This window comes from Papio anubis, chromosome 2 (genome assembly GCF_008728515.1).
Source record: "Papio anubis isolate 15944 chromosome 2, Panubis1.0, whole genome shotgun sequence".
Classification (NCBI taxonomy): domain Eukaryota; kingdom Metazoa; phylum Chordata; class Mammalia; order Primates; family Cercopithecidae; genus Papio; species Papio anubis.
Window position 1 is genome coordinate 101,733,004 of NC_044977.1, and position 23,927 is coordinate 101,756,930.

A 23,927-nucleotide genomic window follows, 5' to 3' on the forward strand; every position below is an offset into this window, starting at 1 on the left:
TGGGGTACAGGTGGTATTTGGTTACATGAGTAAGTTCTTAAGTGGTGATTTGTGAGATTTTGGTACACATATCACCTGAGCAGTATACACTGTATCATATTTGTAGTCTTTTAATCCCTCATCTCTCTCCCACTCTTTGCCCCGACTCCCCAAAGTCATTGTATCATTCCTATGCCTTTGCATCCTCATAGCTTAGCTCCCACATATCAATGAGAACATATGATGTTTGGTTTTCCATTCCTGAGTTACTTCACTTGAATAATAGCCTTCAGTCTTATCCAGGTCACTGCAAATACTGTTAATTCATTCCTTTTTATGTCTGTGTAGTAATATATATATATCACAATTTCTTTATCCACAGTTTATTTAATCACATAGTATTTCATATATATACATATATATATACACACATATATATATATCACAGTTTTTTTATCCACTCATTGATTGATGGGCATTTAGGTTGGTTCCATGATTTTGCAGTTGTGAATTGTGCTGCTACAAACATGCATGTGCAAATACCTTTTTCGAATAAAGACTTCTTTTCCTCTGGGTAGATACTCAATAGTGGGATTGCTAGATCAAATGGTAGTTCTATTTTTCGTTCTTTAAGGAATCTCCACACTGTTTTCCACAGTGGCTGTACTAGTTTACATTCCAACCAGCAGTGTAAAAGTGTTCCCTGTTCACTGTATCCACGTCAACATCTACTGTTTTTTGATTTTTTAATTATGGCCATTCTTGCAGGAGTAAGGTAGTATCGCATTGTGTTTTGATTTGCGTTTTTCTGATCATTAGTGATGTTGAGCATTTTTCATATGTTTGTTGGCCATTTGTATATCTTCTTTTGAGAATTATCTATTCGTGTCCTTAGCCCACTTTTTTTCTTTTTTTTATGGAGTTTCATTCTTTCGCTCAGGCTGGAGTGAAGTGGCATGGTATCGGCTCACTGCAACCTCCACTCCCTGTGTTCAAGTGATTCTCCTGCCTCAGACTGCTGAGTAGCTGGGATTATAGGTGCCTGCCACCATGCTCAGCTAATTTTGTGTTTTTAGTAGAGACGGGGGTTTGTCATGTTGTTCGGCCAAGGTCTCGAACTCCTGACCTCAAGTGATCCATCGGCCTCAGCCTCCCAAAGTGCTAGGATTACAGGTGTGAGCCACTGCATCCAGCCCTTAGCCCACTTTTTGATGGAATTAAAAGAAATCATAGATGACACAAACAAATGGAAACACATCCCATGCTCATGGATGGGTGGAATCAATATTGTGAAAATGACCATACCGCCAAAAGCAATCTACAAATTCAACACAATCCCCTTCAAAATATCACCATCATTCTTCACAGAATTAGAAAAAACAATTCTAAAATTTATATGGAACCAAAAAAGAGCCCACACAGGGAAAGCAACACTAAGAAAAAAGAACAAATCTGGAGGCATCACACTACCTGATTTCGAATTATACTATAGGGCCATAGTCATCAAAACAGTGCTATAAAAATAGGCACACAGACCTATGGAACAGAATAGGGAGCTCAGAAATAAACCCAAATACTTACAGCCAACTGATCTTCAACAAAGCAAACAAAAACATAAAGTGGGGAAAGGACACCCTTTTCAACAAATGGTGCGGGAATAATTGGCAAGCCACATGTAGAAGAGTGAAACTTCATCCTCATCTCTTGCCTTATGCAAAAATCAACTCAAGATGGATTAAAGACTTAAACCTAAGGCCTGAAACTATAAAAATTCTAGAAGATAACATTGGAAAATCCCTTCTAGACGTTGGCTTAGGCAAGGATTTCATGACCAAGAACCCAAAAACAAATGCAATAAAAACAAAGATAAATATCTAGGACCGAATTGAACTAAAGAGCTTTTTCACAGCAAAAGGAACAGTCAGCAGAGTAAACAGACAAACAGAGTAAACAGAGTGGGAGAAAATCTTCACCATCTATACATTTGACAAAGGACTAATATCCAGAATCTACAACGAACTCAAACAAATCAGTAACAAAAAAACCCAAACAATCCCATTGGAAAAATAATATTTTTAAAGAGTCTACATTTTAAAAGGCCAGGGCTCTTTAAGATAATGGATTTAGAGGCCTCTTACCTTTTTAAACACACACCTTGCATTTATGTAAACAGTGCTTATTAACTCTAAGTACCTCTCTTATTCTTTGGTCTTCTCTTATTCTGAGAGTCACTGTGAAACCAGACAAGGGCTTAGAATTTCTGATCCCTGCTTCAAAAAGCCAAGCCATATGCTCCATGCCAGGCCAGATGCTGATCCCATGTCTGTGGTTTCAATTCCTCTCCAGAGGACCTGGGTGTTGGCTTAGTAGGGGGAGAAAAGCAACCAGGCATTTTTCCTCTTAAAAATCCACAGATACTTCAATGTAGTGTTTGCTGAGTGTTTTTAGAGCTATTATCGCATTTGCTTCTTAACAGTAAAAAGATTTGAAAGAATTATCATATTTAACACGGAGAAAACTAAGGCTCAGGAAACTCAGTGATCTGTCCATTATCATGCAGCTGAGAAGTGGTGGAGCTGAAACTAGTATTCAGCGCCCCTTGTGGCGGCACCAAAATTTCCTATTTCCCATCCTGCACTACTTTTCCATCCCATAAGCACCTACTTCCTTGTGAACACTCACCCTGTACCCTTTATCTCAGCTGATTGTCAGCTAGTCTCCTGAAGGTGACAATGGCTGATAATAGCTTATGGTGTGATACTTTCCAGGGAGAGTTAAATTTTCCCCAGGAAAAAAAAAAACACTAAGAGCTTACTTGGGGGAGTTTTGGGTTGGTGACAGGTCTGCTGTGGAGTTGCCTGGATGACCAAAAGTTCTTCTTGGTACCCCAGTGGCCACCACATAAGCATGCATGTTATTTGTATTTTGCTAGTTCTGAACCCTAAGGTTGATGGCACAAGAGAAGAGAAAGGAGGAGATGCCGAACGGACACCCTGTGAGCAATTCCATGTTGTACGGGCCTCAGTGGGTCCTGTGGGGGGTGAGACCCCAGAACCCTGGGTTAGGAGGCCTGCAGCTTAAGTTGAATGCGGAAGCACAATATGGCTTTTCACACAGACTTTTCTGTATTCCCTCACCCACTTGGATGAGGCCATAGGAAAAAAAACAACAACCTGTTCCTTTATTAATGATGCTTTCTGCAGAGTTAGATTAAGCACTGATTAAAGGCAGATGCTTCCAAAGTATAAATGTAAGTACCCTCTCAGTCACTTCTCCGGTTACAGGGTTTCCTACACAATTCTTTAGAATCACTTTGGCTCTCTTCCCATTTGCCTTCCTCCACACTCTCCACCCAGCTTCCAAGCCGCTCCTCCCAGAAGGGCTCCAGACAGCTGCCAGGAGCAGGAGCTCGAACTCTGCTGAGAGACTTGCTTTGGGGAGAGCTTCAAGAAGTATTGCTGGGATTGCTGTCTGGAGCCACCTTACCAAGAAGTCAGGTAAGTCCTCTGGGCTGGGTGCAGGCCTGTTCTGTTCTTTCAAGTCTGGGACCTGCCACCTGGAACTTGGTTGTTTTTCTCATCAGGATAGAGTACAGGACTTTTGTGATTATTTCCTGATCGAATTAGAAGCAGAGAGCGGGTATGAGATATATGGCTCAGCTGGTGGAGCCCATCGGGTTGTTTTTCCTGCTGTCAAATGCACTGAGAGGTCATGGGCTCACAGAGACAGGAGATGGCCAGCTGGCCTAATAGGTGCTGGCAACCCTGGACTTTGTGTCAGCAATTAGACCTTGCTAGAAAAGGTCATCTCAAATCTTGTCTCCATCTGAGGCGATGGTAAAAATCCTCCAAATATTTTATGAATTCCCCATGGCCAATTTATTTAATCAGAAATTGACATGCATGATTTCTTTACTGAAGAGCTAGCAAATTAATCTTGGGATTAACTTTGAATTGAGATCAATTTCATTAAACTCTGATCATGTTCGTTTGCTGTCTGATTTTCTTATGGGATCTATGAAAAGGGAGAGAGAAATTTTTTTGGTAACTATGTTAATAAATATGGATTATGTGTCACCAAAATTAAGAGCTTGTTCATGTTACACCTAAAATGAATGAGGAGGCTTTCTGTAGGGCATGTCTACCATTAAGCTGTCTGACTTGGGTGGTGGGTGAGAGTGTCATGGTGGGGCCAGTGGAATTCCTGTAGGACTGACATGTGAATGAGGAGGTGGCAGCGGGCTGAGGTCCTGGGAGGCCACGTCACACATAGTGAGGCTGCCATAGACGCAGACCAGCCCAGTTAGAAGCTTGTGAGGCTTTCTCCTCTTGCCTCCTTTCTCCTATCTCCTTGGGGATATCTTAGTTTTAAGTATGAAGAACTAGGCACGTAGGTGGAATTGCATGGTGGCTAAGAGTACAAGGCCTGCAATGGGATTGTTTCAGCTTGAGATTTTCCAGCACTTATTTATGTGATCATAGGCAAGTTTTCTCAATTTCTGTAAGACCTAATGTCTTCTGCAAAATGGGGATGATGTAATCATGCCCACCTTGTAGATCTGGGGAAATTCTGAAAGATAATCCATTTAAAGCATTTGCCCCTTTGTTTAGCCCATAATTAATAGCTCTTATTAACCTCAGTGTGGACCTCTGGCATTCCAGATTGTGTGGACCACATCTATGCTGAAATGTTCCAGGTAAGCAGTTGCAAACGTCTTGCGATTTCCCTTACTGGTTAGGATAAAATATGAGAATCAGGGCGTCAGTTTGCTCTTTGCTAAAAGAGAAAGCTAGAAACATCAGGCAAGGAAGGTATAAGGTTAAAGACTCTGACCTTAAAGAGAAGGCCATAAATAATCCGCCTGAATTCTAGATGAACATTTCTTTCAGAAATCCCCAAGAATAATATTTATCTCATAAAATTGTTTTGAGGGTTAAATGAGATAATGTATGTTAGCTAACACACCCCAAATTTCACCTGGAACAGCATAGACACTATGAAATGGTAGCTTTCTTTGTGAAAATGTTCTTGTTATAGGGTTTAGTGAAAAAGTCACCATTTAAAATTGTTATACAGGACAATGACAGTCATGTGAAATATATGGACAAAAAGACTACTGCAAAGAGATACACCAAAATGTTAAAACTTGCATGTATTAGATGGCTATGGCTTGTGAGTAATAATTTCCTTTTCTTGATTTCTAAATTGTATTTAGTGAATGACTCTATCAGCCAGAGCCCCAGCAGGAAACAGCACGTTCAAATTGGACATTGTGAGGATATTTTATTAAAGGGACTTTTTACAAAGGTGTGGGCAGAGTACCGTAACAGAAGCAGGTGATGGTGCATTTCTCAGGTTGGTGAGAGTGAGGTGCCATTACACCCCACATCAGAAGAGGCCAGGGAAGGGAAGTATGAGTCCTGTAGATGGGCACCTCACAGTGTTGTGGCCCATGGCCACCATCAGGGGAAAGCTGGGGGAGAAATCCCTGCCCTCGCTTTCCTATCATATTCTGGGTCACTTGCTGGATGCCTCTCACCAAGCAAACCCGGCCGTAAGCCAGAGTGTGAGAGATCCCATGGGGGGCTACATGTGGGTCAGCTTTGCATCACTGAGCAGGGTGGGGAAGGATGGAGAGTGAGCTGGAGGGCACAGTGAGGCTACATGACTTTTATAACTACAGGCGAATTCATAAATAAGAGCCAGGAGCCGGTGTGCAACCCTCAGTGTTTTCACACTACGTTGCCTGTTGTCCAGGTCACCTCCCTCTCTCCTCCCAGGTAAATGACTTCTGATTCCTCGTCACCATGCCCCACTCAGGGCTCCCACAGTCCCAGACAATTGCCTCTGGTGCAGCCGTACACATGGCGTGGTTTCATCCTCCGTCATTTCTTCACCTGGTCCCCACAGATTGGAAGACCCTGGAAGGCTGGTGTTTTACATCCCCCCACCACCATGAATGAATGAACCACGGGAGGTCAGGTCTAAATACTTCTGTTTTTTTTTTTTTTTTTTTTTTTTTTGAGACAGAGTCTCGCTCTGTCCCCCAGGCTGGAATGCAGTGGCGGGATCTCAGCTCACTGCAAGCTCCGCCTCCCGAGTTTACGCCATTCTCCTGCCTCAGCCTCCCGAGTAGCTGGGATTACAGGCGCCCGCCACCTCGCCCGGCTAGTTTTTTGTATTTTTTAGTAGAGACGGGTTTCACTGTGTTAGCCAGGATGGTCTCGATCTCCTGACCTCGTGATCCGTCCGTCTCGGCCTCCCAAAGTGCTGGGATCAGGGTCTAAATACTTCTATAAAGCTTGCAGCTTTGGAAAGTGAGGTCTTAGTCTTCTCCCCTAGGTAAGTGTTTGCTTTCTGTCTATTCGGCGGGAGTAGGCCAGTCCTCAAGAAGAGCGGTTGCAGAGTTCCCTGTGACAGGCAGCCCTGGACACCCTGCAAGACAGGCCCCTTGGCTCATCAAGGTCTTGCAGGGGCTCCTCACTGCTCTCCCAGGCTCTGTCATTCCCCACATCAAGTGGTAACCTGCGTGTAGCCGGCCTCCCAGTTTAAGACTGCATGCAAGTTGAGATTCTGCTTGTTTCCTTCATGGCCCAAGGGGATTGGGAGTCTGTCGTTGTGCTTGATATCTCGTCTCTCTAGTTTGAATCAGAAGACTTTTTGATGCCCTGAAGGGTTTTCACAATCCTTTTGCAACCTATAAAAGTAACACAAGCACATAATTCAAATAGCTTAGAAGGAGAAAATGTTGAGAAGGATATAACGTGAAAAGTAAAATGTCTCCACTTTCACCTCTATGCTCAGTCCCACTTCTAACCATTTTAGTTTTTAATTCTGGTCATTGTCTCTCTTTATTTAATTTTTTAAAAGTTTTATTTTATTTTTTTCTTTGGACTACTATGCCCAGGGACTATTTTATTTTCAACTGACAAAATAATCATCGTATATATTTGTGGAGGGTCTCTCTAACTTTAAATTAGCTTATACTGCTATTTCTTGATTTATCAAGTTTGAGTAAAAGTTTTTGAATTGTCCCTATAGGAGATGGGGAATTTAGCTTATTGATGGTAATTATTCTGGGCTCCCCATGATTCTTCCAGTGTTTGTTATTTGTATTTAAAATTTGGTTTTGTACTTATCTTTTGTTTTTGTTTTTGTTTTTTTTTTTTGAGACAGAGTTTCACTCTTTTTGCCCAGGCTGGAGTGCAATGGCGCTATCTCGGCTCACCGCAACGTCTGCCTCCTGCGTTCAAGTGATTCTCCTGCCTCAGCCTCCCGAGTAGCTGGGATTACAGGCATGCACCACCATACCTGGCTAACTTTGGATTTTTAGTAGAGACGGGGTTTCTCCATGTTGGTCAGGCTGGTCTTGAACTCCCGACCTCAGGTGATCCACCCGCCTCGGCCTCCCAAAGTGCTGGGATTATAGGCGTGAGCCACCGCACCCGGCCGGTTTTGTACTTATCTGTGTAATTTTAAGGAATAAACTTATTTTTGTATGGCTTGACCAACCTTTCATAGAGTGCCTTGACTCTCTAAATGTTTCAGGTGAGAAAATTGGTATCCTTAATCTTCCCTTCACTTTTTCTCTCCAACTTCAGCTTGCAGTAAAATTTTTATAACATTTATAGCATTTGTATTCTACTCTATAATTGTATTAATTCTGCTTTATCTTTATGATGATTGTGAAAATTAAAAACTAATAGATAACCTGAATTATATAATAATTTTGTAGTTACTATTCTCCAAAAGCAAGAACTGTACTGTATTTGGACCCGTAATAAAGGTAAAAGGATGGACTCTGGTGTTACTGACTGTCTGCTGCACATTCAATGTCAAGGTCAAATGAATGCTCTCATTTTTCCTATTATACTGAAGGATGGTCCTTACTAAGGTTCCTGTCAAAATGGCAGGGTATAACGGTTCAAATCATTTAGTTGGCTTTATCTGTAAACTATGACTTTTGAAGTATGTCTTATTTTTATGGAATTTCTCATTGCCTTTCTTTTAACATGTGGAAAAATCATTTTCTTAAACATATTCTTTGTTACTTAAAATTTTCTTTATAGTTTAAAGATTTTTCCCAGGATTCTCTGACTTTTCTATGCAGTTGGAGCAATTGCTTGTTCTTCTTCTTCTTCCTCTTCTTCTTCTTTTTTTTTTGAGACAGTCTCCCTCTGTCACCCAGGCTGGAGTGCAATGGCACAATCTTGGCTCATGGAAACCTCCACCTCCAGGGTTCAAGTGATTCTCCTCAGCCTCCTGAGTAGCTGGGATTACAGGCACACACTACCACACCCGGCTAATTTTTGTATTTTTAGTAAAGATGGGGTTTCACCATGTTGGCCAGGCTGGTCTCGAACTCCTGACCTCTTGATCTGTCCTCCTCGGCCTCCCAAAGTGCTGGGATTACAGGCGTGAGCCACCATGCCTGGCCAAGATCCCCAACTTACAGCTTTTTTTTTTTTTTTTTTTAAATTAACTTTAAGCTCTGGGATACATGTGCAGAACGTGCAGGTTTGTTACATAGGTATACATGTGCCATGGTGGTTGAGCAATTACTTCTTAAGCCTATTGATGTGTGGTTGACCGGAAATATTTTATTGCACTCTTGGATTAAGGACACAATGTCTTGGATTCCATGCATCCTGTTTTCTGAATTCTCTTTTCATTGTTTGAAAGCATATACTAAAGTAACTTTTTTTCGTAAAGAGTCATTCAATATCCGAAAATTTTACCTTCAAATTTGTTAGCAGGACTTGGAAAATAATTGCACCTACCTAATTTAATTCTTTGATCAATTTTCTAGTAACGCAATCTATTTTCTGTACAGAAAACTTTCAGAATTAAGTATTTCTGTACAAATTTCACCGTAAAGATTTGAGTCATTTCAAATATTACCAATTACAGCTCATGATTTTCTATTAATTTATCTATTTTATCTATTTTGTGGATGCAGCCTTGATTTTCACAGTCTAATTTTCTTGAGTTTACTTATTAAAGAATACTTGATTCTTCCATTAATTTTTTTTTTTTAGTAAATAAGGAAATTTTACTGCATACTGCATGTGATTTTGTCAGACTTAATTTGAGTTGATAATTTTTATTCAGTTTTCCTTTTCCTGGGTCAATTTTTGCAGTTTTCAATGTTACTTTCTTTTTTTTGAGACAGAGTCTCATTCTGTGGCCCAAGCTCAAGGACAGTAGCGTGATCTCAGTTCACTGCAACCCCTACCTCCTGGTTCAAGTGATTCTGGTGCCTCAGCCTCCGGAGTAGGTGGGATGACAGGCACACGCCACCACACCCAACTAATTTTTGCATTTTTAGTAGAGACGGGGTTTCACCATGTTGGCCAGGCTGGTCTTGAACTCCTGGTCTCAAGCAATCTGTCTGACTTGGCATCTCAGTGTTTGGATTACAGGTGTAAGCCATTGTGCCTGGCCTCAATGTTACTTTTTTCTTTTTTTCTTTCCTTTTTTTTTTTTTTTGAGACACAGTCTGACTGGGTTACCCAGGCTAAAGTGCAGTGGCATGACCTTGGCTCGCTGCAACCTCCGCTTCCTGAATTCAACCGATTCTCTTGCTCAGCCTCCTGAGTGGCTAGGATTACAGGCACACGCCACCGTGCCCAGCCAATTTTTGTATTTTTAGTAGAAACAGGATTTCACCATGTTGGCCAGGCTGGTCTCAAACTCCTGACCTCAGGCGATCCACTCGCCTTGGCCTCCCAAAGTGCTAGGATTACAGGCATGAGCCACCACGCCTGGCTAATGTTACTTTTAAGATGTGGTTTTTCAGGTGTGTGTGTGTGTGTGTGCGTGTTTTTTAATCATCTATAACAAATTTTAATGTGTGCACTTTCAGGGGTTGTCAGTTTTATTTTGTGTTATTTATTTTTAACAAGTTTCTCTTTCTTAAGAACCCAGGCAAAATATCTTCCAGGGTCAAAATGGCAGGGCGATAGTGTCCGGTTGCTTCTTTAATCGCCACATTAGAATGGCAGCACCCGCCACTGGACTCCTTGCTGTAACTGAGCATAGGGTCCAGGTTTTGCCATCCAGGGTCTTTCACAGAGCGTCCGTTTTATAGGATTGACTAGCATCCATATGGTGCTCACTGCAAAAGACTTATGCTCTGAATAAAATTTATTTCTTGAGCTCTAGAATCAAATGCAGCAGAGTCTCATTATATACCCACTTCATTCATACAAATTCAATTATACATCTTCATGAGGAGGGGGGAATTAAATAGTGTGGGAAATTCAATCATCCAGACCTATCAGTAATGAACTTGACTCTGGATGAGTGTGAGATAGAATGTGATAAATCTACAGTCCTACATTCAGTTTCAGCTGATATATGGCCCTCACAGTATTATCATTGCTTGCCCTAATCATGCTTGATCTAATCATACTTGATTACTATGATAAGTAATTATCATACTTGCCCTTCAAGTATATTAATCATAGTATACTTGAAGGGTCGTACATTGCTTTTATCATGGCCCTGAAACACAATCCAACTACTTTGTTTGGGGCTAACCTGAAGAAAGAATGCCTGGTTCTGGCCCTGGAAGAAAAGCTGGTTGTATTGAACTCATTTAAGTAGTGAGTTGGGATGCCTCTTTAGTATGCTGCCTTCCTGAGGGAGTTTCAAGAGAAATTTTGACTACTTTTCTTTGCTTTCACGCTGTTTTCAGAGCCTGGCATGCGTGAACTGTGATTTCCCTATATTTGAGAGCCTTTTAGTTCTCTCCACTTGCAGGTCCCTCAGGCAGCTTCAGCTTCATGTGTTGTAAATCAAATTTATTCCCTCGCAGCACCCTCCTTTTCTTGCACTTTCTGTCTCAGTGTGTGACCATGCTGTCCTCCAAGCTGCCCAAGCCAGGAATCTTGGTAAGGACCATCCCTCAAGTCTCTCTTCCCATTAATCACGTGTCAAGGCTATTTATTAACTCTCAAATCCGTCCATGTCATTGGATCATCCCCTGTGGTTTGATTTGCTGCAACAGTTTCCAAGCTCACTTCTCTGATTTTAGCCTCCCCTTTATCCTCCCATCTCAGGCCTTTTCAATCCCCAACAGTTAGAGGGACTTTTTTTTTTTAACTTGTATTTTAAGTTCAGGGGTACACATGCAGGTTTGTTACACAGGTAAACTTGTGTCATGGAGGTTTGTGGTAGATTATTTCGTCACCCAGGTATTAAGCCTCATATCCATTACTTATTTTTCCTGATCCTTTCCTTCCACCCTCCACCTTCCCATAGGCCTCAGTGTGTGTTGTCCCCCTCTATGTGTCCATGAGTTCCTATCATTTAGCTCCCACTTATAAGTGAGAACATGTGGTATTTGGTTTTCCGTTCCTGAGTTAGTTTGCTAAGGGCCTTCCGGCTCCATCCATATCCCTGCAATTCCCAATAGAGTGGCTTTTTTTTTTCTTTCTTTCTTTCTTTCTTTTTTTTTCTTAAAAAAAAAACAAATCTGATAGCGTTTCTCCTCTATAATAATAATAATAATAGTAATGAAAAGCCAAATCTTCAGTAATTCCCCATTATCCTCAGGGGAAGTCCATGATCTTTACCAAAGATTATAGGCCTGCCCACTCTCTCCCTCTGCTGAGTAAAGCCCTATTAGCCGTTCCACTCCATGAAATCCCCATTCCTGGCAAACAGAACCAGTTGCTGGACATCATGTTCTTTCTCAGCTGAGGGTTCCTGTACACACTATTTGCTCTCCCTGCAGCATCCTAATGCCCCCTTTTTCTCTTGTCCTAAGTCTTACATCTCCTTCAGGTCTCAATTTAGACATTAAAGCTTTGGACAACAATCCCTGATTCCCTGATGAGATGCCTATCCTATGTTGACATACCTGTCCTATGCATAGACATAGCCCCACTACTTCTCCCTGTAGTAGCATTTGTTCTATTTTAATTTCCTGTCTTTGTCTTTTCTACTACTCCAGGACAGTGTAACTGTTGGACCAGGGACTGTGTTTCTTCACCATTAGTGCCTGGCACCATGCCTACATAGACACAGGGCACATAATTGTTGAACGAACAAACTGGTGATATGTTGGGTTTCTTACTACAATTTCCTGGAGTGGGTGTAAGAGTCAGCCCTAGATTAGCATTCAGTAAATAAGAAAGAAAGAGGATGCCTGGCATGGGGAATATAGGCATTCAACCTGAACACTACTGCTTCTTTTCAGTGTTTAGCTTGAACCTTAGGGCTGTAGAGAAAGTCCTCAAAGAAGCGATTATCCTGTGGTAGAGTAACCCTATTAACAAACCCTTTCCACTTTCTTAGGGTCAGAGTCCTAGAAGTGAGAGGGCTGGCACGGGGTCGCAGTTCATGCCTACGTTTATGGCTCTTTTGTTCCCGTTTTATCACATTTTAAGAACTTTACTGACTGGATGTGAGAAAAGACCCATGCACTTACAGCTTTGCTTTTGCAACCCATACCTGTGGCCCAGTCAATCCCCTATTCCTTTTCCTCTTGTTTGGGCCATGGTGGCCACTTGCCTGCTACTTGTAGGTCCCACTTCAGCAGTTCAGCCGGCTCAGCCTTATTGTCTTGCTTAATGTCTGGGTTTCAGTTTTAGAGATGGGGCTTCTTCTGCTCACTTGTTCCTGAACTCAACTTTAACTCAACTTTCCATCTCTTGCCAGGTCCTCCAGGAATGATGCCCTGCTTTGGTTTTGTCTATGCCAAAAGTTTCTGCTATACCCACAGTGGTGGTCATCTCTTCTGATCTTCACAGCCAATCAGCTCGCAAGGCCCCTGACCTCAGCTCAGCTCTTGTAGATCCTTATGACATCATCCTTTAAGAGTGGAGTCCTAGGGCAGGCTGTTTTATTCCTGCCTCCTGAGGCCTTTCTGAGGATCTGTGGCTTGTCTCTGTCCTGAGGGTGAAGATGGATGACAGATGCTACCCAGTAATCTTTCCAGATGAGCGGAATTTCCGCCCCTTCACTTCTGACTCTCTGGCTGCAATTGAGAAGCGGATTGCCATCCAAAAGGAGAAAGATAAGTCTAAAGACAAGACAGGAGAAGTACCCCATCTTCGGCCTCAGCTTGACCTAAAGGCCTCCAGGAAGTTGCCCAATCTCTATGGCGACATTCCTCGTGAGCTCATAGGAAAGCCCCTGGAAGACCTGGACCCATTCTACAGAAATCATAAGGTACTTCATGAGGAGGTGGGGGTGTTCTAACCATGTAGTTTTAACTGGTGTTATGGTTCTCCAAACACCACTCTTGGAGTTTACAGCAGGCAGGCTGTGCCTCTTCTTTGCTGTCATCCCCTGGCATTGCCTTGATAGTCCTGAAAACCCCTTTCAGTCCTCATTTTTTCTCTGCAATGCATGTATTAGAGGAGAAGATGAGGATGAGGGACTGCAGAAGGATAAAAGGAAAACAGAAAACACAAAATGAAGTCTGGAAAGAGGACTGGACTAGTAGTCCCAGAAGTTAAGTACAGGCCATTTCAAGTGATTGGCTTTATGACTCTGGGCAAGTCACTTTACAAATCTTCACTTTGAAAATCTGTGTAACAGAAATAATGCCTGATGTTCCTACCTTAAAGCATAGACATGCTGGGAAAGCACTTTATCACTGTAATGCATTACACTGATACAAAGGATTAATATCATGGTACAGAAATGCTCATTTTAGTGACAAGATTGTACCTTAAAAACTCTTGGATAATAGGCTTTCTAGGCTATTAAATGAGACTGATAGGGTTCAAACCAACACTTGATGCATAGTAGGAGCTCAGTAAATGAAACTTAAGAAAATGATAACCAAGTGGGCACATGCAGATTGTGTGTAAACTCAATGCAAATATGTGAAAGCCTTGCTATTTTATCTGCCTGGATGCAGTTCTTGCAGGGAAAGTCTAGTAAAGGTTTCTTGAAGGGGCTCCTGAGTGAGGAAATGTAAACTTTTAGCTCCCACATGACTGTTTTAGAGCCTGAGGCTGTGAGCACACTTGTCCCTTTCAGGAAAGGCTCAGAAGATTTTGCCATCATCACTTCGCAGTGTGATCCAGCAGAGGTTGGAAACACCACCTTGCCATACTGAGGTTAGAGGCCTAGGAGGCTGGGAGCTTTGGGGAAGCCCAAGAAAATATGGGATGCTGAGAGCATCTTTGGCTGGCATCCATAAGAAACTGATCTTTCAAAGAAAGATTGCCTGATTTGCATGTCCTTCAATTGGGACAGACTTAGGGTCATCAGGCCAAATGAGGACCACATGTACAGAGGAAAGCAGAGTATAAGTAGGAAGGACAAGCAAGGGGAAAGAAGTGAAGGAGCAAAAACACTCCAATATTTCTCCTTTTTCTGATGCCCCAAGATTCCAGGGTCTTCTTGGAGGTGTAGCTGTTGGAGGTGAGTTAACTGTAGAGGTCTCCTTCTGCCTCAATGCTGGAGAAGAGACCCATGAGTCAGGCAGCAGTTTGGTGTGCAACTGACAGTCCTGGGAGAACAGGACTATTCCAGCCTGAGTGGTAATTCTAGGACCACCACTTCTCAGCCTGGGTCCTCCCTTTAAATCAGAAGACATGATATCTGTTTAGAGCTCTGCACACCCATGATCTCACATGACCAGTGCCCTCAGCAGTCATGTGAGGTATGTGTGATCATGATTAGCACTCTACCTCACAGATGAGGAAACCAGAGCCCAGCTGGGAAAGCGGCTTAAGCCAGGTCAAGCAGCCAGTGAGTGGTGGAGCTAGGATGCAAACCCAAGGGTGCTTTTTATCGTCACAGGCTACTTCTCTTTAGAAGCCCCATTTTGAAGAGCAACAGGGGAAAGAAGTAGAGAAGTGTCAGCAAGCAGGCAGGAGGAGCTAGTACCTATCATTTTAATCATTAAAACCCTGGCACATAGAGTTAAATACACCATTAGTTAAAATATTTAAAGCAGTAAGATGAGGCATCAATAAAACATCAAAATCAAAGGGCACAGGAGAGCCATATTGTACCACTTATTAATGTGGGGTAACTTACCTCAAAGAGAGGTTTGTTTCTGCCCTAAAATTGTCTGTCTGTTCAAAGGAAAGGCACAGAATTTCCAAAGCAGGTCTTGGGCTCCTGGCTCATATTTAAAAAAAAAAAAAACCCTGTGGCTCATCTCATTATTATGGGGGCAAAGAAAAATATCCTAGCACAGTTTTCTCTGCAGCCAGATGACCATCAGACCAGTCAATCCCAACAACTCATTAAAGGAAGGCTGATGGTTGGCAGTGGCTAACGTTCTGGCACCTGAGCCAAGGTAGCACTCACAGTGCTGACATTGGGCCTGGGTGCCGAGGTCTGTTTTTCTTGCCTGAGAACGTGCTGTATTACATGGCCAAGTAGTACTTTTTGCAAATCTGAAAGGAGTCACGAGTTGGAGAGAAATGAATGACTTACTTTCTGAAGGCTTTTGTAACTGACAGCCATGGGGACAGATATGGGGACGGCTAGATAACAGTTAAATGGAAAGAGGGAGGTCTGGAGGTGGATGTTAGAAGCCTGTTAGTGACAGGTTGTTGTCCAGGGGCTGCTTCATTCCCAGTGCCCAGGGAGTCAATGCTAGGAGAAAATGGGCAGAGGTTCAGTGTTCTTCAGTGGGACTCCATTGGACACCTTTGCGGGGCATAGTGTACCACTGGCAACTCTGTCCTGTTTGGCATCCCTGAGTCTTCCCAATAAAGGCCAGTAGAGCCCACAGTCATTACAGCAGACAACCAAAAATACCCACACACATTTCCAAATGCCTTCTGTACGGGCAATGCCCACCTCTCCTGCTGGTTAAGGACCCTGGGCAGATTTGCCCCTATGTCCATAGAGGTAAAGAAAGAGCAAATCCAGGAAACTTGGTGACTTTTTTCTTGAAGATCATCAAGGTTAGAATTGACTGCTTATTTCACACAGTGCTTCTTAGACCTGAGGTAGCAAACATGCACCCTTTAGGTCACTTACTATTCTAAGATTCTTTACAAAGTTTTCATTAATAATCAAAATAATTTAAAATAATCTGCTGAATCTAAATGTCCAAGCTCAATTTCTGTCTCTTCAAGTTCTCTCCTAGTCCCTTTCCCCATTGATACATAGCATGGAGTACAATATTAAGGATTTTGTTTTCCCTGGTTATTACTCTATACTCCTAATTTTGGTATTTTCAAGTCCCATGTTTTCCATCTCTGATTCCTCTAGAGTATCCCATTGGATAACTATTCCACAACCCAACAGTTACATTATAATTTTCTCTGAATGAATTCATGATAAATATTGCTTTGTCACTGCGTTTAATTCCTGTTGTGTATGTGTGCATTTTCTTGTTTTGTTTTGTTTTGCAGACATTTATGGTGTTAAACAAAAAGAGGACAATCTACCGCTTCAGTGCCAAGCGTGCCTTGTTCATTTTTGGGCCTTTCAATTCAATCAGAAGTTTAGCCATTAGAGTCTCAGTCCATTCATATCCTTTCATTGCACCTTTTACTAAGTCCAGATTACTTGAAAAGCACACGTGCCCCACGATGTTCATGTTATTGAATGGAAGCAAATAACTAATTCTTTCTACAAATACTGGCTGAATGCCTACTGCTCAGGCAGGGACTGTGCTGGATGTGAGCAAGACGTCATCTCCTTCTCTGGGGTGCTATGGCCTCAGAAGGGCATGGACTAAAAGGCAGGCAATTTCTTTAGTGAGATTGGTAGTGTGAAAGTGGTAGCAGGGAGAGGCACTGCTCTGCTTTAGAGGCATCAAGGATGGCTTCTTAGAGGAAGGCACATCTAAGCTGACACGTAAAGAGTTCTAAGCTGGCAACCTGTGCACCATATTGAGTTGATAATGTGTTGTGTTGGACCTACACAGTACTTAAAACTTTAAAAAACACTTTCTAATGTGAATACTCCAGATTTCCGGCTTTTCTTGAAAGATGGAAACTGGCAAGGGTAGGTTCACATTTCTGTTAATACCTGGCAAAAATCGGTAGAGTAAGAAATTGCTGCCTCTTTGGAGGGGGCATGTAAGCTCTGTCTCATCACCTCTGCACCCCTCTTGTGGCTGAACACCAGCCCATTTTACCCATTTATATGCCTTTTCAGGCTCTTAAAACTTAGGGTTTGCAATGTCAGTCTTAAAGTGTAAAGGCAGGTAGGAATTATTAAGCATTTCTGATGTATGCAAGGGTTGGGGGAGACACTAGGAAGTTTTAGACAGGGGAATGAGAAAAAGATATGGGTTGATAGATTTAGTAAAATGTTGAGGAGAATGGCAATGAATAACTATTTGGGTTTGGTTCCCTAGAAGCAGAGCCTGATATGGGCATTCTTATTTAAGTGATTTAACAGAGGAGTGCTTTCTGGAGAAGGAGAAAGGGAAGCAGAACGGGGGAAACAAAGAGCCAAGCAAGGATATGGTCTCAGGTGAGTCAGCTTCATCCTGATCCCACGAGGAACTCTGGAGCATGAATTGCACCACAGAATTGTCCCACTTTGAAGCAAGGGCCTGTGTCAGTCAGACATGTGGAAGGGGGTGCGTAGCTCTCCAAGTGAGAAGGCTGCCATTCAGCAGGGGACAATTCTCCACAGGAGGGGACAGTTGTGAGTTGTTCTCAGTCAATACTCACAGTCAGAAGATAGATGCACCTGCAGAAAAGGGGACCAGCAGGGGTACTCCCAGTCTTATCCAATAGCTAATGGCTCATGCCATCCTACAACATATCTGCCTTAATGGATGCTGGCCACATTGTTCAGCATGTTCATAATCGGCACTGTTATCATCAACTGCGTGTTCATGGCTACAGGGCCTGCTAAAAACAGCAACAGCAACAATACTGACATCGCAGAGTAAGTATTTTTCCTTCACTCACCTATCCTAAGTTTTTAAACAACTATACCTAAGACAGTTAATGATTACACTGGAGGGAAAGAAAAAGTCGCTGATAATTCTAACACACATGTTGGCAGAATCAGTTTTATTTTCGTCCTTTGTTTTTTTACAATTTGTAATAAACAGCACACATATGTTCACAGTTTAAGTGGTTTTCTTTGTGTTTACATAAGTTTTATAGGTGTCCATTTTGATGGTTATATAATATTTCATAGGTGAATAAACCATAATGTACTCAACCACTCTAGCATTTTAGTAGATTATAACATTGTCATAAAAATTTTTGAAGGGGAACATCACACACCGGGGCCTATCATGGGGAGGGGGGAGGGGGGAGGGATTGCATTGGGAGTTATACCTGATGTAAATGACGAGTTGATGGGTGCTGACGAGTTGATGGGTGCAGCACAGCAACATGGCACAAGTATACATATGTAACAAACCTGCACGTTATGCACATGTACCCTAGAACTTAAAGTATAATAATAAAAAATAATTAAAAAAAAAAAAGAATAGCAGGTCCTAAAGATGAATTGTAGCTCAGCACTCTTATCAGGCTCAATAAATAGAGACTTTCAAGATAATTCAATACAGTGAGTTGCTGTTGAAATAAAAAAAAAAAAATTTTTTTTTTGCATAAAGCTACATTTATGTATTTATTTATTCTTTGTTTTTGTTTGTAAAAAATTTTTATGCCAATTCACTCTGCCAAAAATAAAGCTATTCTTTTTTAATTTTAATTTTTTTTTAAATTTTTTGAGACAGGGTTTCGCTGTTGTTGCCCAGGCTGGAGTGCAATGGTGCTATCTCAGCTCACTGCAACAGCAACATCTGCCTCCCAGGTTCAAGCGATTCTCCGACCTCACCCTCCCAAGTAGCTGGGATTACAGGCGCCTGCCTCCACACCCAGCTAATTCTTTTGTATTTTTAGTAGAGACAGGATTTCACCATATTGGCCAGGCTGGCCTCAAACTCCTACCTCAGGTGATCTGCTCGCCTCAACCTTGCAAAGTGTTGGGATTACAGACGTGAGCCACTGCACCCAGCCCTATTCTTAAATTATTATTTTCTTGAGATATTCTCTTAGAAATGGATTTTCTAGATAAAAAGGTACATTTTAATGCTTTTAATAATATATATAGACAAAATATTTTCCAAAAAGTTTGTATCAATTTTCTCTGCCATCAGCAGTGTATTTTAATAACCAATTATATATCACATTCTTGCTAGCATTAAATTTTTTCCTCTCTAATTTATGGAGTTAAAATATTTGCATTTCTTTAATTTCCAGATGAGTCAGACTTAAGAAAATTTTACTTGACACATAATAATTGTACACATTTATAGGGTACATGTGATATTTTGATACGTGCATACACTGTGTAATGATCGCTCACAGGGTAACTGGGATATCAATCCCAATTGGACATTAATTATTTCCTTGTATTGGAAACATTTCAAATCTTCTGTTCTAGCTATTTTGATATATGCAATAAATTATTGTTAACTAAATAGTCACCCTACTGTCCTATTGAGTACTAGAATTTATTCCTTTTATCTGTTTTTTGTACTCATTAATCAACTTCTTTTCATTACCCACCTCTCGCCCAATCTTTCCCCATCTCTGGTAACCACCATTCCACTCTCTACCTCCATGTGATCCACTTTTTCAGTTCCCATATGTGAATGACAATATGAAATATTTGATTTAGACTCTTTTGATGTTTTCATTTCTGAATTGTGTGTTTCCATCTTTGTTTCTGTATCATTTTTATTTTCTAATCAGTTTGAATGAGTTCTCTGTATAACTGAAATGTTAATTTTTTATCATTTGTATTGGCTTTTCAGACATGTAAATTAGTTTTTTAACTTAGAAGTTCTATATTTGTATAAATATTTTCTTATCAAAATTCCAGTTTTTCTAGTTTAACATATTTGCTGCTTTAATCTTTCAGTAACATACTGAATGCAAATTGAATAAATGAGACCATTTTTTCTAACTCCTATTTAATTATGCAATATAAACCACTGCAATCAATATATAGAACATTTCAATTACCCCCCAAAATGTCTCATGCCTCTTTGCAGTTTATCCCCAACCCCCACTCCCAACCCCAGGCAAACATTGATCTCATTTCTGTCATTCGAGACTTGTTTTGCCTTTTTAAAGAATTTCATATACTTTTCATATGGTATGTATGATACCATATTTTTGTATCTGGTTTCTTTCATTTAGCATAATGCTTTGAGATGCATCCATGTTGTTGTGTATATTTCTACATTTTTTCTTGTTTTTGTTGCTGAATTGGATTCCATTGAATGGGTATACCACATTTTGTTTTCCCATTTATCTATTGCTGCACATTTGTGTTGTTGTCAGTTTAGGGCTATTATGAATAAAGTTGCTGCGAACATTTCTGTATAAAAATCTTTTGTGGATATATTTTTGCGTTTCTCTGGGATAAATACCTAGGTGTGTAATTGCTGGTCCCTGTGATAAGTATATATGTAACTTTCTAAGAAACTGCTAAACCTTTTTCAAATTGACAGCATAATTTTACATTCATACCAGCAATATATGAAAGTCTCAAAGTCTTTATTAATTTTTTCACTCAATTTGCTTTGATTTTAATTTGCTGTTCTATTTCTAGCTTCTTAAGTTGGAAGTTTAAATAGTTGGTTTTAGATTTTTCTTCTTATACAATTGTATAAAGCTATACATTTCTGTCCAAGAACTGCTTTAGCTGCATTCCACAGATGTCAATACACTGTGTTTTCATTACCTTTTGGTTCAAAATATTCCCTACATTTTCTCATGATTTATTCTTTGTCCCGTATGCCATTTAAAAGTGTGTTTTTTAATATTTCCAAATATTTTATGCTTTTCTAGTTATTTTCTGGTTGTCTGATTATTATCTAACTTCAGTTCAGTTATGGTCAGAGAATATACTCTGTAAAATTTCAATCTTTTGAAATAAAGAGAAACATCTTTTATAGTCTGTCTTGGGAAATGTTTCACATGCACTTGGAAAGAATGTGGATTCTGCCACATTCTTAAATACTCCTTAAAACGTCAGTTAAGTTAAGGTGGTTGATAGTGTCATTTAGATCTTTTGTACCTGTACTGAGTTTTACCTAGCATTTTTGTGAATTACTGAAAGAGAGGCTTGAAATCTCTATCTATTATTGTGGATTTGTCTATTCTTTCTCTCTTTTTGTCAAATTTGGCTTTGTGTATTTTGAAGCACTATTATCAGGTACATACATATTTATGATTATTATTATCCTCTGGATGTATTCATTCTTTTATTATTATGGAATGTCTTATTTGTCTCTAATAATACTCATTTAAATATTTGTTTTGTCTAATATTAATATAGCTACTCCAGCTTTCTTATGCTCTTTGTTTGCGTGGTATATCTTTTTCCATCCTTTTACTCTCAACCTTTTTGTGTCTTTGTATTTGTAGCATATATCTTGTAAACAACATATAGTTGGTTTTTGCTTTTTATGCAGTCTATCAATCCAGTTGCAGACTCTTGATGGACTAAAGTTCATTTACATTTAATATAGTTATATAATTGAATTTTGCTCTGCTATTTTTCTATTGGTTTTCTATTTATCTCATCTTTTTTTTTTGTCATTGTTGTTATTCCTTTGCTACTCCATTATTTCCCCATTCCTGTTTCCTTTTGTGTTAATCAAGTATATTTAGTATTTCATTTTAATCCTCTATTGGCCTTTTAGCTTTACTTACTTGCATTTTTTAGTGGTTTCTTCAGAGATTAAATTAGGCATTTTTAAATGGGCAAAACAGAGTTAATGTTGAATTCCTTCAAGTAAAATAGAAACCATGCCACAGTTCAGTCCTGTTTGTTTTTTTGTCATATATTTATATTAATGTACACAATAAACCCAACAATACGGTTTATCATTTTTGCTTTAAATGGGCACATGCCTTTTAAAGACATTTTTTTTTCCCTGTAGATCCAAGTTATCTTTTGGTATTATTCCTTTTTAGCCTGAACAACTTCCTTTAATATTTCTTGTGGTTCAGTTCTGTTGGCAACACATTCTCAGTTTATATTGATCTGAAAATGTCCTTATTTCATACTCATTTTTGAAGTAGAGTTTCATTGTATATAGATTTAGTGCTTGACAATTTGTTTTTCTAGCACTTTAAGTATGTCATTTCCATGTTTTCTGCCCCTGTTGCTTAGCTCTCTCTTGCTTGCTTCCAGGATTTACTCCCTAAATTTCCAGCTGCTCTGCTAGCTCTGAACTCCACCCTCAGCCACCTTAAATCTTCAAGACTGCAGCTGTTTGCTAGTGTTGGGGTGGGAGTGGGGAAGTTGGAAAATACTCTCAGACCAAAACGTTAAACATTTTCATAATTCTTATGCATTGCAGGTACCTTCTTTTAAGAGGAACATCTGCCCCAGTTTCTGCCTCCTTTTGTTCATCTTGCGGGTCCTTCAAATAGTTGTCCTTATATATATATATTTCCAGTTTAATACTCATTATCTGTGGGAGGGTTTGCCCAACCACTTCATGTCTTCATCACAATTGAAGCAGGCATTAATGGTCTCTTAATTTTGCTTATTATTTTTTTCTTTTCCTGTATTAAATTTAACAAACTTTCCTCTATGCCTGTGGATTTTGATTTATAGTTAGAAATACTTTCTCTAGCCTTAAGTTATAAAAGGATTCTCTCATATTTTCTTATAGTGCTTTTATAGTTTCCTTTTTTAAAAATTTAAATCCTTGAATAATTTGGAATTCATTCAAGGGTAGGGTGTCATAAATAGATCTGACTTCATATTTCCATCCCAGATGTCTATCCATTTGTCCCAACACCATTTGTTAAATAGTCCACATCCTATCCTCTAATGTGAAATGTTACTTAGGTATTCAGATCTATTTCTGGACTTTCTTTTCTCTTCCATTGGTCTTCATTTTCATATGCCAGAACCACACTTTTTAACTATCAAGATTGTCTAATATTGTAATGTTTAGGAGTGCTAGAGGTTCCTTTTGAGAATTTTTATGGTTCTTGTTGGTTTATTTTTTCATGTAAATTTTATAGTCAACTTGGCTGGTTTTACTGACATGATGAAAGGATTTATAAATGAACCTGGAGGAAATTGACATCTTTATGAGGTTGGAATTCATTGAGAACATGACATATTTTTCATTTGTTAAAATCTTCTTTTGTGTTCCTCTAATTGCTTTAAAACTTTCTTCATACAGATCTTCCACAATTCTTGCTAAATTTGTTTGTGAATTTTACTGTTTTTTGTTGCCATTATAGATATGGTCTTTCTTTCAATTCTTATGGCTAGTTACTTGCTTGTTATATAAAACTATATGCTCATATATATATTACATCAATTATTATACATATCTAATCTTATCTCTCTTGTTTTGTGTTATCTTTGATAAAATTTATTTATCCTTGTTGTTTATATCTTGATGACTGGTAAATGGCTCTATCTTTCCATGTACTGAATTTTTTTTTTTTTTTTTTTTTTTTTGAGATGGAGTTTTGCTCTTGTCACCCAGGCTGGAGTGCAGGGCAATGGTGTGATCTCGGCTCACCGCAACCTTCTCCTCCCGGGTTCAAGCAATTCTCCTGACTCAGCCTCCGGAGTAGCTGGGATTACAGACATGCACTGCCATGTCTGGCTAATTTTTGTATTTTTAGTAGAGACGGGGTTTTGCCATGTTGCCCAGGTCTTGAACTCCAGGACTCAGGTGATCCGCCCGCCTCAGCCTCCCAAAGTGCTGCGATTACAGGTGTGAGCCACGGCACCTGGCCTTAAATTCTATTTTAAAATATAATATTTTTGGCCGGGCACCGTGGCTCACCATCTATAAACCCAGCGCTTTGGGAGGCCGAGGCAGGCAGATAACCTGAGGTTGGGTGTTCGAGACCAGCCTGACCAACATGGAGAAACCCTATCTCTACTAAAAATACAAAATTAGCCGGACGTGGTGGCACATGCCTGTAATCCCAGCTACTCGGGAGGCTGAGGCAGGAGAATCACTTGAACCTGGGAGGCAGAGGTTG

The 23,927-nt window shown here is 40.2% G+C and overlaps 1 protein-coding gene across 1 annotated transcript in view; it reads left to right on the top strand.

Moving 5' to 3' along the window:
- The first annotated feature begins 12,878 nt into the window (after window positions 1–12,878).
- Window positions 12,879–23,927, top strand: part of SCN11A (sodium voltage-gated channel alpha subunit 11) — a 116,034-nt gene continuing 104,985 nt past the window's right edge. The window contains exons 1-3 of the mRNA XM_003894659.5: window positions 12,879–13,158; window positions 16,320–16,438; window positions 17,713–17,814. Coding sequence (XP_003894708.2) covers window positions 12,892–13,158; window positions 16,320–16,438; window positions 17,713–17,814 — 488 coding nt within the window. The 5' untranslated portion in view covers window positions 12,879–12,891. The remainder of the gene's footprint in view (window positions 13,159–16,319; window positions 16,439–17,712; window positions 17,815–23,927) is intronic.